Source organism: Spermophilus citellus, assembly GCF_964194105.1.
Source record: "Spermophilus citellus genome assembly, chromosome: 3".
Classification (NCBI taxonomy): Eukaryota; Metazoa; Chordata; class Mammalia; order Rodentia; family Sciuridae; genus Spermophilus; species Spermophilus citellus.
The window spans coordinates 47,009,068-47,027,865 of NC_138184.1; the positions used below are offsets into that span (position 1 = coordinate 47,009,068).

General features: G+C 38.6%; 1 protein-coding gene across 4 annotated transcripts in view; it reads left to right on the plus strand.

The window, feature by feature from the left end:
• The window catches only part of ARHGEF3 (Rho guanine nucleotide exchange factor 3), a 276,854-nt gene extending 264,480 nt beyond the window's left edge, over positions 1-12,374 (plus strand). For 2 of the 4 annotated variants that reach the window (XM_081283737.1, XM_081283738.1), the window contains 3 exons: positions 4,217-4,387; positions 7,346-7,532; positions 10,106-12,373. In XM_081283737.1, the coding sequence (XP_081139863.1) occupies positions 4,217-4,387; positions 7,346-7,532; positions 10,106-10,458 (711 nt within the window). In that variant the 3' untranslated portion in view covers positions 10,459-12,373. Of the gene's footprint in view, positions 1-4,216; positions 4,388-7,345; positions 7,533-10,105 lie in introns of all 4 variants that reach the window. The other 2 variants (XM_081283736.1, XM_081283739.1) reach the window with 2 other exon arrangements.
• Positions 12,375-18,798: the final 6,424 nt, after the last annotated feature.

The following is an 18,798-nucleotide window of genomic DNA, read 5'->3' on the forward strand; positions in this document are numbered from 1 at the left end:
GCCTGAAATCCTGCAGAGTAAATCTCCTTCAAGTCCCACTGCAGGGCTGGGGATATAGCTGAGTGGTAGAGAGCCCCTAGGTTCAATCCCTAGTACCACAAAAAGGAAAAAAGAAAAAGGAAAGGAAAAGACCCTTGTGATGTCATGATCAGGTGGATAAAAGTACAAAACATTCTTAATAAACAAAAGCAGATATGGAGTTATTTTTATGAATGTATACATATAGAGTATGGAATGATAACACTGTTTCCATTGTTTTGCCTCAATATTTTTTCCAATACCAGAAAAAGAAGCAGAATTTGAAAGTAGTCATAGCTGCCTAAGGAACAGTCACTGTGGCATTGAGTTCATGAATCTTCACGTGACATGCCAGCTGTTCAGTTCCTAGGTTTAATTAGGAAATGAGCACATCATTATGGCTGTGGTTGGTCTTCTTTCTGATTTCCTGAATACTTGTAGGTAACTCAGAAAATTGATTCAAGTGTTTTTTTGTTCCAGCTGGCTTGGTACACCTAGTAATAGGCAGCTATGCTAAGTTCTTTAAAAACAAGGGGAAAGTGTGGATTCCACAACATATAAAGACGAAGAAAGACAAAATGATAAGGTAGACATAAAACAATTGCTCAGATACCTCCCTGTATGTTTTAAGCTTTTCAAGGTCAGGGACTCACTCTCATTTCTTTTTCTTTTTCTTCTTCTTCTTCTTCTTCTTTTTTTTTTTTTTTTTAGAGAGAGAGAGAGAGAATTTTTTTATTATTTATTTTTTAGTTTTCGGCAGACTCAACATCTTTATTTGTATGTGGTGCTGAGGATCGAACCCAGCTCTGCGTGCATGCCAGGCTAGCGCACTACCGCTTGAGCCACATCTCCAGCCCACTCTCATTTCTTTGAAAGTATCTAATCCAACACTGGACCAGTACTCAACAAACATTAGTTAAATTTATTTGAAAGATGAGTCATGGGCTTTAGTGTATTTTGTGTAGTTTCAAAAGTAACAATGCTCCAGGCACAGTGGCACACACCTGTAATCCCAGCAGCTTGGGAGGCCGAGGAGGAGAATCGCAAGTTCAAAGCCAGCTTTAGCAACTTAGCAAGGCCCTAAGCAACTCAGCAAGACCCTGTTTCTAAAGAAAAAAAAGGGGATGCACTGGAGATGTGACTCACTGGTTAAGTGCCCCTGGGTTCAATCCCCAGTACCAAAAAAAAAAAAAAAAAGTAACAATGAGTATCAAGAGGGGAAAACCAAGATGAGAAGAAAGAAACAAAGACAAAATTAGTATATCAAAGACACCAAAGTACTCTAATATTATTTGCTTTGTGTTAATAAAATTCAGACTAATTTTAGAGGATTTAATATTAGGCTGATGACATCAAAGGCCAAAAGCTTTTATATGACACTAAGGAGCTTGTATTTTTCAAGTATTTTTTTTAGTTGCAAATGGACATAATACCTTTACTTTATTTATTTATTTTTATGTGGTGCTGAGGATTGAACCCAGACCCTAAAGTATATATTTTTAATCAGTCGTGCTATCACCAAAATTTAGGAAATAGAGAAAAGATGTAAATCATCTTTGAATCTCATAATAGCTACAAAAATGTACAGATTATGCATTTATCCTCTAGACATAATCACCAGACCTACTCAGAGCTGTTAGATTTGCCAAACATGTGTCAAATACAAACATTAAAACTGAGTGGTAGCTGGGCGAAGTAGCACACACCTGTAATCCCCGAAGCTTGGGAGGCTGAGACAGGAGGATCAAGAGTTCAAAGCCAGCCTCAGCAATGGCAAGGCACTAAGCAACTCAGGGAGATTCTGTCTCCAAATAAAATACAAAATAGGTCTGGGGGTGTGGCTCAGTGGTTGAGTGCCTATGAGTTTAATCCGTACCAAACAAAAACAACAACAACCACAAAACAAAAACTGAGTGGTAGTCTTTATCTGGTTGCTTTGGACACAAGTTATCATTTAACTAGCATAGATAAAAGATCACTTAGCAAATCTAGAAAGAATTCATTACCATGTTTATTACCAGATCTGGTAGCTGATGACTAAATAAAGACCCCTTTTAGAACCCTGCTTTTTTTTTCCTCCACATTTTTTTAAATTAGAGCATTATGGTTGATGGGATTTGTTGTTACCTATTTGTACATACACACAACTTAACAATATGATTTGGCCAATATCACTCCCCAGCACTTTCCCCTTCTCTCCCCTCCTCCTTATCCACTGGTCCTTTTCCTCTATTTTACTGATATTCCTTTGTTTTTCATGAGCTCACATCATATCTTTTTCTGGCTTCCACATATGAGAGAAAACATATGACTTGTGACTTTTTGAGTTTGGCTTATTTCACTTAATATAATAATCTCAGGTTCCATCCATTTTCCTGCAAATGACATAATTTCATTCTGTTTTGTGGCTGAATAAAATTTCATCGTGTATATATACCCCATTTTCTAGGCTTGGTTCCATAGTTTGGCTATTGTGACTTGTGCTCCTATAAACATGGGTATGTCATATCACTAAGTATGATGACTTTAATTCCTCAGGGTAAATACTGAGGAGTGGTATAGATGGATGATATGGTAGTGTCATGCACACTCTTTTGAGGACCTCCATACTAATTTCCATAGTGGTTGAACTAATTTACAATCCCACCAACAGTATAAAAGTTAGAACCTTGCTTTTGACCAAACTGTATTTTCTGTTGAGTAAATGTAACCAAGAAGAGGCCTAGTCAGTATAACCCATCTGTTAAGTTTTCTTCAGTTACCATAAGAAAGGTGGAACTGTTTTTCTTTACACTCTTAGGAAACAGAGGACCCTGCTGAGGAAGTCATTGTTTTGCCTTTGATTTGTAGTATTGATTTTTTTAAATATTTTTTTTAGTTGTAGATGGACACAATACCTTTATTTTATTTATTTATTTTTATGTAGTCCCGAGGCTCAAATCCAGTGCCTCATATGTTGGAGGCAAGCACTGTGCTGCTGAGCCACAATCCCAGCCCTGTGTAATTGATTTTGTTCTGCTAATTTCTCATCCTTTGTTTTCCATATTTTCTAATGTTTGGACATGTTATCCAAGTCATCAAATAACAATACATCCAAATAAGTACCCACTGGTTACATCTCAGAGTCTTGTTTTGTTTTGCCATTTTTTTTTCTTGAATCTACTATCTCTTTGAATTTTCTTTGCCCCTAATTCCCTTATATGTGCAAAATGCATTTGTACAAAATTTCCCCTTCATTACTCCTAGTGTCTTTGCATTCTTTTTTCCTCCATCCTTTATAAAACATTTATGTTTTCTCATTAAAAATATATTCAAACCATTTGTTCACATTCAATTTGCAATTATAGTTTGTGACATTAGGTTGGGCACATGTAGAGAGACCTTAAAACCAACTTGTACATCCCAGAGACAGACCCTCTTTTTTGGACATCTACATTCAGATTTGTTTTTTTTTCCTTGGTCCAATTATTTATATGCCTAAATTTTCAACATTATGAGTGTGTTTTATTAAGAAATGTGCTCATCAATGGTATCTTAAACATCAGACCACCTTTGATCTCTTTCTCTCAGATAAGAATATGCATCAATATTAGGTTTGTTTTGTTTTATTTGCAGTACTGGGAATTGAAGTCAGGGGCACTCTACCACCAAGCTACAACTCCTGTCCTTTTTTCTTTTCTCTCTCTTCCTTTCTTTCTTTCTTTCTTTCTTTCCTTCCTTCTTTTTTTTTTTTTTTTTTTTTTTTGGTGTGTGTGTGTGTGTGTGTGAGATGCTGGGAATTGAATCCAGGGCTTTACGCATGAGAGGTAAGCACCCCACCACTGAGCTAAATCCCCAGGGTCTTGCTAAGTTGCCCAGGCTGTCCTCGAAGTTAAAATCCTCCTTCCTTAGCCTGCAAGTTGCTGGGATTGCAGGTGTGCACCACCATACCTGGCTCAATATTTTTAGGTTTATATGCAATATAAAAATATGTATATTTTTGTAAATAAAATGTATATGTATGTGCACATTAAGGATATGTAGGGATAGATAACAGTATATTAAAAGCATTTTTCCTCTTTTCCCAAAGCAGTAACTTAGATAAATCTCAGAATTAGATACAAGTGGATCTTGGTGATCTCTAGGCTGGACCTAAAACTACTTTGTATGGATGGTTTGCTTGCTTTCTCCATACTTATTTTCCTTTTTGTTGCCATAGATAAACATCATTCAGGGAATTGTGGCAGAAATCAACATCAAGACTGGGGAATCTGAATGCCGTTACTATAAAGAACGGCTTCTTTATTTGGAAGAAGGCCAGAAAGACTCTTTGATTGACAGCTCAAGAGTCCTGTGTTGTCATGGTGAACTGAAGAACAACCGGGGTGTGGTAAGTGGCTACTCTCCTTGCCAATCTCATCCTGGGCCACCCCCATCCTTAATGCATTTGATCTGAGCCTCCTCTTATTATTCCTTCCCAGTCTAGGGTTGAATTTTTATAAACAAAAATTGTTTTTTTAGTATCTTTTACATCACTGAACTATGTATTACCTTTAAATTTTTAATATCATGGGCAAGTAAATATTCAGAAAGAATTTTGGAAACCAACAGGTTTGTCAGATTTTTTATTTTGTTTGATCATGACCTTTGGAAAGACACCAGGTACAGAGGTGCATGTTTATAGTCCCAGCAACATAGGAGGCCAAGATAGGAGGATTTGAGGCCTCAGCAACTTAGCAAGTCTCTGTCTAAAAAATTTTTTTAGAAAAAAGGAATTTTTCAATCTTGAAGAGATTGATAAAGTTTGAGAATTCAAGGGACACCCTTTCAACTAAGACTGAGCAGCCTGGAAATGTCATTTGACATCAGTGAGTACATGTCATGGTTGTTATCAGGGCTGCTGTGGATCTAGCCAGCTGATGGTTTGATGTGGGCAATAAGACCCAGCAAGACCACTCCTGAAGTCCTGTGTCTGTTTTCTAAGGAGTTACAATGGCCAGAAAGTCATGTTCTGCTTCTTGCTGAAAGACACAAGAAGCGCTAGTGGATTTCTATTATCTGACACTCAACAACTTGCATGTGCTTTCTATGAAGCCCTGTGCAAAATAGGGAGAATTTTCCCCACAGGGTGTGGACCTGTTCTCTTTTGTCTCTCACTGAAGGCCTGAGAACTTTCTGATTGATGTGCCTGGAACATTTAAGATGAACCCTAGGCAGATAGAGTTATGAGAACAAAGATAGCAACTGGGGTGGAAAGTTTGTTGCATTTTGCCCTTGATAGAGTTGTGAAGGTCATTGAGAACAAAATCCTGTGTCAAAAAAAAAAAGTGATAACTTGAGGGCAAAAGGGAGCTGAAACTAAGAGGAATTCTCCATGAATATTTATGAATGAAGTATATTTTTTAAAGGTTGCTCAGATGATCTGAATTCAAACTACATATCTCAACTACAAGATTGATTGAGGTAGAAATAGTATAAGAATCTGGGGCTGGGGTTGTGGCCCAGTAGTAGAGCGCTTGCATGTGTGAGGCATTGAGTTTGATTCTCAGCATCACATATAAATAAATAAATAAAATAAAGGTTCGTATACTATTTTTAAAAAATAGTATAATAATCTGATTAAGTATATAAGATAATGACCAATCCCTTTCTACCCCCATGTCCAAAAGAATAATCCTCATACATTCTACCACCATCTCAAAAAAATCTTGAACTTGGTTCTTTTGTGTTTTACTCTGTTTTCCAAACCTTTTTTTTTTTTTAAGAGAGAGGAAAGGGGGAGAGAGAGAGAGAGAGAGAGAGAGAGAGAGAGAGGGAGGGAGGGAGGGAGGAGAGAGAGAGAGAGAATTTATTTATTTATTTATTTTAGTTCTCGGTGGACACAACATCTTTGTTGGTATGTGGTGCTGAGGATCGAACCCGGGCCGCACGCATGCCAGGCGAGTGCGCTACCGCTTGAGCCACATCCCCAGCCCTGTTTTCCAAACTTTTAAAATATACCTTTAATATTCATCAACAGAGATTTGGTGGAGTTTTTGTTTCTGCACTTTGTGTTATGTATGTGTGTTGGGAGACTGACAAGATTACTTTTTTCTCAAAGAAGAAATGACTTGATAACGCTCAGTGTGCTTCTCCTGCCTCCAAATCAAGAATCTAATCTGAGTTTCCACCTCTACCTTCTGATCACTCCTTTGAGATCCCTGGTTATACATTCCCAAATGTTTCCCCCAGAAAGCTAGAACCTAGCTGCAGGGTTGTGGATCTTTTTACTTTAACCCCAAAGTATTTCCAAACTGTGAGAAGAGTCTGGGACTTAGAATTGAATGCAGCAGCCAGGCGTGGTGGCACATGCCTGTAATGCCCACAACTCAGGAAACTGAAGCAGGAGGATTCTAAGTTCAAGGACAGCCTCAGCAATAAAAAATAAAAAGGCTGAGGGTGTGGCTCAGTGATAGAGCATCTCTGGATTCAACTCCCAGTACCAAAAAAAAAAAAAAAAAAAAAAAAAAAGGAATTGAATGGAGCAAATGTTCCTCAGCTCCACCTGGCAAACTCTTTCATGATATGGTTAGAAAAGTCTTCATTTTTGAGACTTTCTTTTTGCCCATAATGTGCCTTTTAAGCACAGCCTCTTCGGAAAACTCAGGTGCTGATGAACTTAACCGAGAAGGAAAATTTGGATCATCTTTCCTGTGGTTACAGCAGTGTGCTCTGTTCCCTCAAGAATGAGCAGTGTTCCCCCGTTGCAATCACTGGATGAAGCTGATAATCAGCTCTGTGGTTGAAGCAACAAGCGTTTTCACGAGTTTAGGAAGCAGAGATGACTATTAGGCTTTGATATGACAGTCTCATTTTTTATATGCCATTGTTAATTTCAATCTCTTGTAATTATATGGGGCAATTATACACCAAAGCCAGGAGAGTTCTTTTTCCCCTTTCATTCTATTCCCCTTTCTTATTTTTCTCTTAGTGGAGCTGAAAGCTATGTGTGCCTGCACAGGTTTTGAATCCCAGTGTAGATAGGGCCCCTGGAGCTGACAGCCCTGGCGTTACGTATCTGTAACAAACAGAAAGACTTTCTCCAGTGGGTCCTTAGGAAGGTATCTATATGAAAGGCAGGCTATTCATATATGGAAATGCTTTAAATCTGCCCAACTTCTGCTCTCCTGGAGGTAGATTTGAGCCTAAGAGTCCACAATCCATTGTGAACCTGGTACCTGGGGACCTCTTTTTTTTTTTTTTTTTTTTTTTTTTTTGTGAGAACTTGGGACCTCTTGCTACAGAGATCTACACATGAACCACTCTTTAGATTGTTGCTTAGGAAAATCTGTGGATTCTTTTCTTCTAGAAACTGCATGTTTTCCTATTCCAAGAAGTGCTTGTGATCACTCGAGCCGTCACCCACAACGAGCAGCTCTGCTACCAGTTGTACCGTCAGCCAATCCCCGTGAAGGACCTTATGCTGGAAGACCTGCAGGACGGAGAAGTGAGGCTAGGTGGCTCTTTGCGTGGGGCTTTCAGCAACAATGAGAGAAGTATGTACAGGGGTAGACTCTGTTCATTTGGTGAATAGTTTTAGTCGTTAGAATTTAGTAGGAATGCCTGGATGGTGAAAAGTGAAGAGCCCTAGCCTTAGAGTTAAATTGCATTCCAGTGCTGTCTCTTCACTTACTGATTATGTAACCTTGTTCAACCTCCATGAGCCTCAGTTTCTGCTAGGAGCCACAAGCAAATATACGATGTATGGCACCGTTGGTTGTAAAGTGACGCCAGCTAGCCACTGATATGATTATGTTAAGATTTACATTCATATGGAAATTGGACTCCCGCTGTTCACCCTGGCCTGCTACCGGACTCATGTTACAGGACTCATAGAGAGTTCCCATTGGTTGGGGAAGGATAGTAGGAGGAAATTCCGGGGGAGGTCCGGGGGACCCCCTGTTCGGAGACGGGAGGTTCCGGTAGAGGCCCGCGTGGGAGGACCGGGTTTGGCTTGCCGGCGCCTACAGAGTCTTGGCGGCTTTTTCAAAATAAAGTTTTGTTCCTGCTTGAGTGGCCAGCCAAGACTGCCGCAAGTTTCCTATCTGCAAAAGCGATGCGTGCCTACCTCCTTCATAAAGTTGTTTTAACAATTAAGAGAGATAATGGAAGTGAGCCATTTGCACATATCTGGTGCACCTTTCACTCCCTGTCCCTGATCCCTGCGGTTGGATGTAAGTGTACTTAATACCAGATGGTCTCTATCTGGGTACCAGTTATATAATGGTGGTTTTTGAGGTTAAGCAGGCAGAATGGTCCTTAAAGAGACTTAAGAATGGTCAGCTGAGATGAGCATTCATCTGAAACACTACTCAATGGGCTTCTCTAACTGGAGGCTTAACAAAGGAATTAACTAAGAGAAGCTACAACAGCAATGTCTAGAAAGTACCTACCATGTGTCAAGTGCTGTTCTTGGCACTAGTACATACAGTGGTGAACTGGGCAGTTAGATTCTTTGTCCCTGTGGAGCTTACATTGTCATAGAGGAGATCAATAAACAAACATTCATGGTGCTGGTTAAAAACTGAAACCCAGTAAGGGGAGAGAGAGGGATAGAGTAGGAGGTTTGTTATAGGACAGATTGTCAGGAAGTTCTTAAAGAAAATAATATATGAATCTCCTGGGTTAACATAGACATCCTGTTGTTAAGATAATTATTATGTCCTGCCTCTTAGCTACTCAACAATTCCTGTATCCCAGTAGTAGTAGTAGTAGCAGCAGCAGCCATGGTAGAAATAAATCTTTCATTTTTTGAGTACTGACTTTGGGCCAGATATTGTATAAGCACTTACATGAATTATCACATTTACAAATAAAGCAACTGAATCACAGAGGAGTTGAGGCACTAATACAGAATCAAAAGGGGGAGCCTTAATTTAAGGGACTAGGATTAGCTTCTAGCCAAAGGCAACTACCAATGAAACATTTTGGCCTACTCTACCTTTATTGCTTAGCCACTAAATGGCTGGAGTGGTAGTTCCCAGTCTGATGGTCACACAGGAAGTGCAAGGTGTCTAACTATAGATATTTCTATGAACCAAGCATTACATGTGGCACACAGGGCCCATTACATGCTAGTCAATGTTGTTTTTAGAATAAAGGTCTTCCATATCATGTACTAGCATTTTTTAAATGCAAGTTGCCGCTGGGCACAGTGGAGCACCTATATAATCCCAGCAAGTTGGAAAGTTGAGGCAAGGAGGATCACAGGTTCAAGGCTAGCCTAAGCAACTCAGCAAGACCCTGTCGTGGAATAATTTAAAAAATAAAAAGGACTGGGGATATAGCTCAGTGTTAAAGTGTTCCTATTTTCAATGTCTAATACTGTAAATACATGAATTAACTAATGCATGTTGTGCCTATGAGATAATTAAAATAAAATTTCCTTTTTAAGCAAAAATTTATAACAGCTCTATGACTTTAAATATCTTTTCAATCACTGAATACTAAGCATCCAGGTACTCTCATATGAAGGGTTGTGGGCATGTTTTGATGTTACAAAGAGCTTCTTAAACTGGTAAAAGCTCTTCCTTGGAGCACTTATTGAAACAGCTCTATGACTTTAAATATCTTTTCAATCACTGAATACTAAGCATCCAGGTACTCTCATATGAAGGGTTGTGGGCATGTTTTGATGTTACAAAGAGCTTCTTAAACTGGTAAAAGTTCTTCCTTGGAGCACTTATTGAAACTGTACATTATAAGGTCAGCTTTAGACATATTGAATCTCTAAGGGTAGGGCCTGGGGATCTGTATTTTTAACAAGCTCCCTAAGGGATTTTGGAGACAAGTTTGGTAACCAATACTGTGGTGGTCCCCTGAAAAGTAACACTTAGGTATTCCAAGCCGATATTCATTTGCTAGCTTCTGAGAGCAGTAAGGGTAACTGAGAGGCCAGCTCGTGTCAACTCCAATTGATAGATGGTGGCATCAGGTGGAGCTGAGCTATGTGCCGCATCAGTGGCAAACATTTTACAATCAGCAGTGTCTGCCATGGTATCTAGGGTAGTGTCGGCCTGGGGAAATACTTTTCTGTTGACATTTTTTTCCACATATTTTTAATTTCTAGTTAAAAACTTCTTCAGAGTCAGTTTCAAAAATGGATCCCAAAGTCAGACCCACTCGCTACAAGCCAATGACACTTTCAACAAGCAGCAGTGGCTCAACTGTATTCGTCAAGCCAAGGAAACAGTCCTGTGTGCCACCGGGCAGGCTGGGATGCTTGACTCTGAGGAACCATTCCTTAATCCCGCCACTGTAAGCAGAGCGCCACAGGGAGAAACAAAACTCGAGCAGATGGACCAGTCGGACAGTGAGTCAGACTGCAGTATGGACACAAGCGAGGTCAGCCTTGACTGTGAGCGAATGGAACAGACAGATTCCTCCTGTGGGAACAGCAGGCATGTGGAAAGCAACGTCTGACAGAGGGGCTGATGTTCCTGGAAGTAGCCCTGTGTTCTACCTGTACAGTATTTGCATTCCACACATGGAACAGTTTGGAGAAGCACTTTTTCATACTTTTGTGAACGTGTTGGCCCAGTCTCTTGTATCTGTATCTTTGTTCCTAGTACTGTAACTTCCAGTCAATCTGTCTGTGTCAGCTGGAATCTGTGGCAGCCGTTACCCTGTACTGTATCTCACAAGTGTCTGGATGGATGGGCAGGTACTTGAACAAGTTGCTTTCAATTGTCCTGCTGGATTTTGAAAAGTAGAAAGAACAGAAACTCTAAACTACTGTTTTGCATAGCTTGCTTGCAGAGTCCTTCCTCCCATGCTTCTCTAGTGCTTGTCTAGCTCTTTGACATGGTAGCCAAAGGCATGGAATTTAGAGGGCTTTGCCAACAGGGTATCAGGACAGCTTTAAGGGAGAACCAGAAAAGACTAGTCCTTGAAGTGAGCTTGGTTCTGTTATTCAAACAGAAAGCATGAAAACATCCCTGGGGATTCTGAAGGCTTATTTTGCAAAGGAGAGATCATGGTTTAAACCTTGCAGTTCCATCCAGTGCAAATTCGATGCAGTAATCTATGAGGACATGAAATAGAGGCTGCCCTTGGAAGGGCAAGGGACAAAAGAGCTGCCAGCTCTGAATCTTTAACTGAAATGTGTGCAGCTCCAGGATGTGGCTGTCATGGTTAGTGGGTTGCTGTAGAAAGCCATCTCTAGCCTAAAACTGCAGAATAGAAAAGGCCTGGGAAAACCTGCCAGGATAATTACTCCATTTGTTTTAATCTGCCTAAGCCACTCCTATTTTAGAGTGTGAAGCAGCAGAAAAGAGACCTTAGCTGCGTGTGGATGACTCTGTTTACAAAACACAGGAGAGGGAGAATTGGGAGTGAGAAGTGCTCCCTTGTCCCAGGAGAGGGAGAATTGAGAGTGAGAAGTGCTTCATTGGGACCTTCTGAGGGAACCATTTAAAAAGAAAAGCATGGTCCAGAGCCTTCTGAGAAAGGCCAGAGCCTTGGATTTCCTGCTCTGCTTTTGGGCCATCATTTTGCATCTCTGGTTGTGCACTGTAATTGGAATTGTATACATTCTCCAGAGGCCAATTTCTTTATCTCTCTTAGGATCAGCTAGCCAAACTCAATAGAAAAGGCCTGGGAAAACCTGCACAGGCCCTGATTTACAGAGCAAAGTTGCGTGCACCTTAAAAAAAAAAAAAAAAAAAAAAAAAAAAAAAAAACTTAACAAAATACATGGAGAAGTTCCCTATGAGTGTAAATATTTAGGATGAACTGTGCAAAAGTATACCCACACCAGCACTAGTAGTAATGATTCTAAATTATTGCCAAAAGTTTTTTTTTAATCTTCCTGTGTCTTTCAAGTTTACAGAAAACAGAACATACAATGATATCATTTTATTATGTATATATATCATGTGCATTCAAAAAAGCTATGTGACAAGATTTATCAATATAAAAATAAGGTATATGACATTATTATTTTTCAAAAACAAAGAAAAATATTATGGTCAATTTTACCCTGTAAAACATATTTCTGTATTTATAAATTTTAAACATGGTGAATTTTTTCTATTACGAGTTTATTTAAAACTGCTTTGTTTCTCAAGTCGTTATTGAGTTAGCAGGTGGATGAACCTACTGCAGATAGAAAGAAGCAGAGGGAAGCTCCGAAGAGTCATTTGATGATAAGAAAGAAAAGAAAGAGCTGTGGGGCCACTTTGGGCAACATATTGAGAAGAGATTTGTCAAGTGTTTGTCCAGAGAAGAAAGTCAATGAATGTCTTGATGAAATGAATGTTTTTGTATAATGGCCTTAAACTTTTCTGGAAGCATTTCAAATAAATTACATTAAAAATGTCATCTTTCTTTTGTCCAGTGTTTGCCTTACAACCAGCAAGTTTCAACTGTCCTTTTGGGAAGGAAGGGTCTTTCTGAAATTTTTGCTTATCTTTCCCAAATACAAACTCGTAACAGTGTACAGCTGAAATAAATGCTTTGATTTAGCCTAGCAAAGCTTTTTTGGAACTTACATATCTAAGATCTATTTTTTCATTCTATATTCATTCACTTATTTATTCACTCATTTTAATAACTCTGGCTTTATCCATATTAGGTATAAAGTCACTTATTATGGAAATATTGAATCTTATTGCCAACATAGGTGACTGTTGATAAACTTGGGGCTAAATATAAGAGAAGGCAAATTTCACTTTGAAATTCTTACTGGAATTTCAGTCCACTTTTTTATTGAAATGGTTAGTTTTATTTCCTACAAAGGGTAGTTTTCAAATGAAAAAAATAGACAGTTTTAAGCTGTTAGTAGCCAGTTCTCAATTGCACATTGGTCCAATAAGGCTGGTAGATTTATCTTTATGATACCATTTTCTTTAACGAATTGTTAATTCCCAGATTCTGTAAGAAAGTCAAATAAATAAGTCCATATTTTTTTCTAAAAAAAAAAAGTTCTCCTCCTTCTTTTTTGTCCTTCTTGTCCTTCTTTGGTACCATCTTGGATATTCCCTCCATTTCTCACTCCCACAATTGTGACTAGAGGATGTGTCTTTACTAGTATATTAGAAAATGCTTGCATTGACATTTTGTGAGTTAGTGCAAATGACTGAGGGTTATTTTACACACAACTAGATGTAATCCTCACAGTCTAAATGAACAGTCTTAAGCAATGAAAACAGCCAGAACTAGTCATGTTGTGCAAAGTTAGAGTGTGGTTTCAGCTTTTGGGCTGTGGTCACCACCACCGACTGCTTTGGTTTCCATTCCCAGCATAATCTCCAGCAGCTAAGAATGCAAACCTCTTTGTAACCACAGTCTTGTTTCAGCAAAGACTGTGGTTACAGGAAGCTGCAGCCCACCATCTTGGTGAACCATCTTGGTTCCACTTTTCCATTTATATTCTTCTATTCGTGTCTATTTCTGACTAATTTTCCAAAAGCCTGAGGACTCTCTGGAATATTTGATGAAGAGAATGGCCACACTCAGGTCAGTTTACTCAGCCAAGCTCCTCCTGGCATTGTGGAATAGGTAGTGAATGCCCTCTTTTGTTGATATAGTTGATTTGTTTAATTCATGCTATCTTGTTTCTTGACAGAATTCTATAATAACTACATTGGAAGAGAAATGGGAGAGAGATCGCCAAAGCCAAACCTACCAGTAGGAATCTGAAGATTATGAAGATATAAAACTGTGACCATGTGAATAAGCATACAATGATAAGAGGTGACTGTATTCACTGTACCTCAAGGGTATTTAGGCAAACAAGTTCACAGAAAACATCACTGCTCATTACATCCCGTCTCATTTCTCCAGGTATGGTTAGCATATCATCAGTTACCCAGACCTACTCTGACAAAGAAGTTCATCAGCAGACTAGGGGAATAGCAAGGATTTAGTACCGTGAGCTCTATCTTTTGAAAGCTAATTATTCATTTCAGGAAATTGGACATGCATTCCAAATAGCTTGTCCACTATGCATACATGTCCACACACAAACATACCTCAGTGTTATCTCACCTGTGAAAGATTTGAAATATGCCCTCCTCAGATGTTTTATTCAGTGTCTGTTTCCATATATGTTAAAAAAAAAAAAAAAGACTTGGGATGTAACTCAGCCCATTTAAAGAGTGAGACTGTAGATGTAAAATCACTTTAAAAATGATGAAAATCTAATAGTTTTCCTTGCTTTTATACAATATCACATTTGATCGTGTGTTGTGGAATTTCTCAAAAGTGTGGCCGTGGTCCAAGTCTTTTGTCATTCATTATGCTGTGTCATGGGGAGCCTTTTCAATCGCAAGAATCTGAATGTTATTTTGTTTTTGTTTTTAGTACTGGAGACTGAACCCAGGTACCCTCTACCACTGAGCTACTATCCCCCTTGCCCTTTTTCTTTTATTTTGAGACAGATCTCACAAAGTTGCTGAGCCAAGTTGCTGAGAATCTCACTAAGTTGCTTGGCTTCCAACTTGAAATCCTCCTGCTTTAGCCTCCCAAGTCACTGGAATTACAGGCATGTACCACAGCACCCAGGGCCTTGAGCATGGTAGGCAAGTGCTCTACCCCTAGCCCCTTATCTCTTTATTTATTTATTTATTTATTTATTTTTATTTTTTTATTTTTTGGTACCAGGGATTGAACTCAAGGGCACTCAACCACTGAGCCACATCCCCAGCACTATTTTGTATTTTATTTAGAGACATGGTGTCACTGAGTTGGTTAGTGCTTCACCATTGCTGAGGCTGGCTTTGAACTTGTGATCCTCCTATCACAGCCTCCAGAGCCTCTGGGATTACAGATGTGCATATCTATCTCTTTATTCTTAACTTTTTTTTTTTTTCCTTACAGTACTGGGGATTAAACCCAGGGCCTTGTACATGGTAGGCAAGCACTCTGTGAATGAGCTATTCTTGCTTTTTTTTTTTTTTAATTTCCTTATATTTTGTTCTACTTTCAGAAATGTTTCCTCTCCTTTGTTTTTAACCCTTATATTAATTAGAGGAAAGGGTTACCCTCACAGGTCCTTTTTTTTGCTAATTTTTTTTTCTTTTTTTCTCATTAGTCTTGTACTAGAGCATCTTTCTTCTTTTTTAGGGAAAACAGTGTCTTCTATAAACTTTCTGAGGGTATCATAGTTTGGGTAAACATTTTTTCTTCAAACACTGTTTATCTGGGAATAATAATACTACCTCATGGGACTGTTGGGGGATTAAATGTACTAATATATCTAAAGTAGTTAGAATGGTGTTGTGTCAGGTATTTTTGGTTTACCTCTCCAAATATACCAGGTACCCTGATTCACCCTCCTAGGTGCCTGTGCTAGCTGTATGGACTTTATCAATGGGCTTTCTTGCAACATCCCATTTGGTTTGGCCAAATACTAAGGCCTGACATAATAAACATTACATATGTGTGCTTTTATCATCATCAATATTATTCTACCATCTACTTTCCATTGTCACGTGTTGTGATTCAAAGGTAAATGAAGATATTTGGAATCACCAAAGATGAATTTTGTGTTTCTGTTTTTTGTTATTATTGTAATGGATTCTTTTCTGAGAAGAGAAACTATCTTTCAAAAATGAAAGCAAAATACTTTTCCAAACATATCAAAACTGAAAGAATTCATCACCAGCAGACCTCCATTACAAGAAATGTTAACAATACCTTTTTTGGATAGGAGGAAAATGATACCATATGGTTCCACACTTGGAAGGCTGAAACAGGAGGATCACAAATTCAAGACCAACTTCAGCAATTTAATGAGACCGGTCTTAAAAAAAAAAAAAAAAGACTGGATCTGTAACTCAGTAAAAATACCCCTGGGGGTTCAATCCCCAGTACCAAAAAACAAAAACAAAAAAAAAGTGATTGGTTCTAACTATGATAGAGTAAAACTATGATTTGAAAGATACTGAATATAAGCAATGACGGATAATGACCTTGAGAGAAGGGAAACAAATTATATGAGTCCTACTATTGTTACAATTTATAGCCTGTCTGAGGGTTTTCAGACAGCTACACATGGAGGAAGGGGTACCTGTGCTGGTCCAGTGGACCCTATGAGTATAAGAGTTGGAACTGAGAGTTCAACTACAGTTTTCAGTACCGAAAGAAGCATATCGCATGGAGAGAACAACAGAGGTCTGTAGAGGGTCCTTCTCAAGTACACAAAGAGTATTTATTGACCAGTGCACATTTGAAGAATACACTCAAACCTAGGGGAGAACTATCCAAAAGGATTAGAGGGAACAAAATACCAAAAATAGTTTATGTTCCCAGAGACCCAATTAGAAGAATATCATAATTTACTGGGCATGGGTAAATACTAAGAAAGCTCCAGTTTCATTAGTGGAGAATAATTATCCCTAGAATAAATGCTACTCTGATCCTACCTAACAAATCTTAAGGGAATACAAAGAAAGATCAAACTCTTTCCAAGTAATGGCACCCCAAAGCAAAGCTCAAGGATATTTATAGTAATACAAAAATATTCAGCACTAAATGATAAAATTAACAGTAACTGCAAGCTCATCAAAGACTGCAGACATGTAAAGTGGGAAAGTGCAATCCATGGAGAGAAAAGACTTATAACTGATATAAATGTTAGAATTATCAGACAAAGGCATTAAAACAGTTTTAACTGTATTTAATATTTTAAATTTTTTATTAGTTATTGATGGACCTTTATTAATTTATTTGTTTATATGTGGTGCTAAGAATCAAACCCAGTGCCTCACACATGCTAGGCAAGCACACCACCACTGAGCCACAGCCCTAGCCCCTGGATTCAATATTTTTAATGTTAAATAGAAACATGAATGATAAGAAAGATTTCTACAGATAAAAACTATAAATGAGAAAAATACAATAGATGGGATTAAGAACAGATTGGACATTGTAGAAAAAAGCATTAGTGAAAAAGACATAGCCTTATAAACTATTGAAACAGAGAAGACAATTTTTAAAAAAATATCTTTTAGTTTTAGGTGGACACAATATCTTTATTTTATTTTTATGTGGTGCTGAGAATCGAACCCAGTGCCTCATGCATGCTAGGCAAGCGTGCTACCACTTGAGCCACATCCCCAGTCCAAGAAGATAATTTTTTAAAAGGGGAAAGAGCATTAGTGAGTTAGAAGACAGCTTTAATCACCCTAATAATGCACATAATAAAATTTCCAACCATGCGCTGTGGCACATACCTGTAATCCCAGTGGCTCAGGAGGCTGAGACAGGAGGATCTCAAGTTCAAAGCCAGCCTCAGCAATTGTGAGGGGCTAAGCAACTCAGTGAGACTCTGTCTCTAAATAAAAGACAAAATAGGGTGGGGATGGGGCTCAGAGGTCGGGTCCCCCTGAGTTCAATCTCTGGTACCACCCCTACCCCCCAAAATTTCCAAACTTGTTGGGTATTATAAACCTGAAGATCCAAGAAGTTCAATAAATCCCAAACACAAGAAACAATAAAAATACACCACTGTGCACAGTGGTACATGGCCATAATCCCAGTCACTCGGGAGGCTGAGGCAGGAGGATCATAAATTCAAAGCCATTCTTGGCAACTTAGCTATACCCTGTCTCAAAACAAAAAATAAAAAGGGATGTGGATGTTGGGTGCACACCTGTAATACCACCAGCAGCTTGGGAGGCTGAGATAGGAGGATCAAGAGTTCAAAGCCAGCCTCAGCAAAAGTGAGGTGCTGAGCAACTCAGTGAGACCCTGTCTCTAAATAAAATAAAAATAGGACTGGGGATGTGGCTCAGTGGTAGAGCACCCCTGGGTTCAATCCCCAGTCCTGGGGGAAGAAAAGAAACCACCAAGGCATATCATAATTAAATTATTTAAAACAAATGATAAAAATCTTAAAAAGCAGCCATAGGAAAAAAGACATGTTGCATACAGAGGAATAAAGGTAAGGATGACAGAAATTTTTTAATTGGAAATAAGGCAAAAATACTGTGAGCAATATTTTTAATATACTGAAAGAACAATAACTCAACCCAAAATTCTATATTCAGTGAAAGTACATTTCAACAAAAAGTAAATTAATTATTTTCAAATATAAAAATATGAAAGAATTAGCAGGAGACTAGTACTATAAGAAATCCTTGAATTGGAAGGAAAATGATATCAAATGGTTGATTTCACATTCCAAAAGCAATAGTCATAATTCACCAAATTAAAAAAGAAAATCCAGGTGTGGTGGCATGCACCTGAGTTCCAACTTTGGGAGGCTAAGTAAGGCAGGAGGATCACTTGAGCCAAGAAGTTTGAGGCCAGCCTGGGAAATACAGTGAGATTCTACCTCAAACAAAAAATAATAGGAGGGGCTGGGGATGTGGCTCAAGCGGTAGCGCGCTCGCCTAGCATGCGTGTGGCCCGGGTTTGATCCTCAGCACCACATACAAAAACTAAGATGTTGTGTCTGCCGAGAACTAAAAAATAAATATTAAAAATTCTCTCTCTCTCTCTCTCTCTCTCCTCTCTCACTCTCTCTTTAAAAAAAAATAATAATAGTAGGAGGTGGGGTGTTACTAGACCCTGACTTGAAACTCAAAATCCTGCCTCAGCCTCCTGAGCTGCTGGGATTACAGGCATGTGCCACTATGCCCATCAACAATCTCTTTCAATTAGAGGCTTTATCCCCTTTATAATCAATATAATTAAAAATATAATGTATTTTAAGGCTATCATCTTTCTTATACTATATGTGCCCCGCTTCTAGGATCTTTTCTTTTCCTACCTTAAGCATTTTTTTAATTTTAATTTTTTCTCCCCTACTTAAAA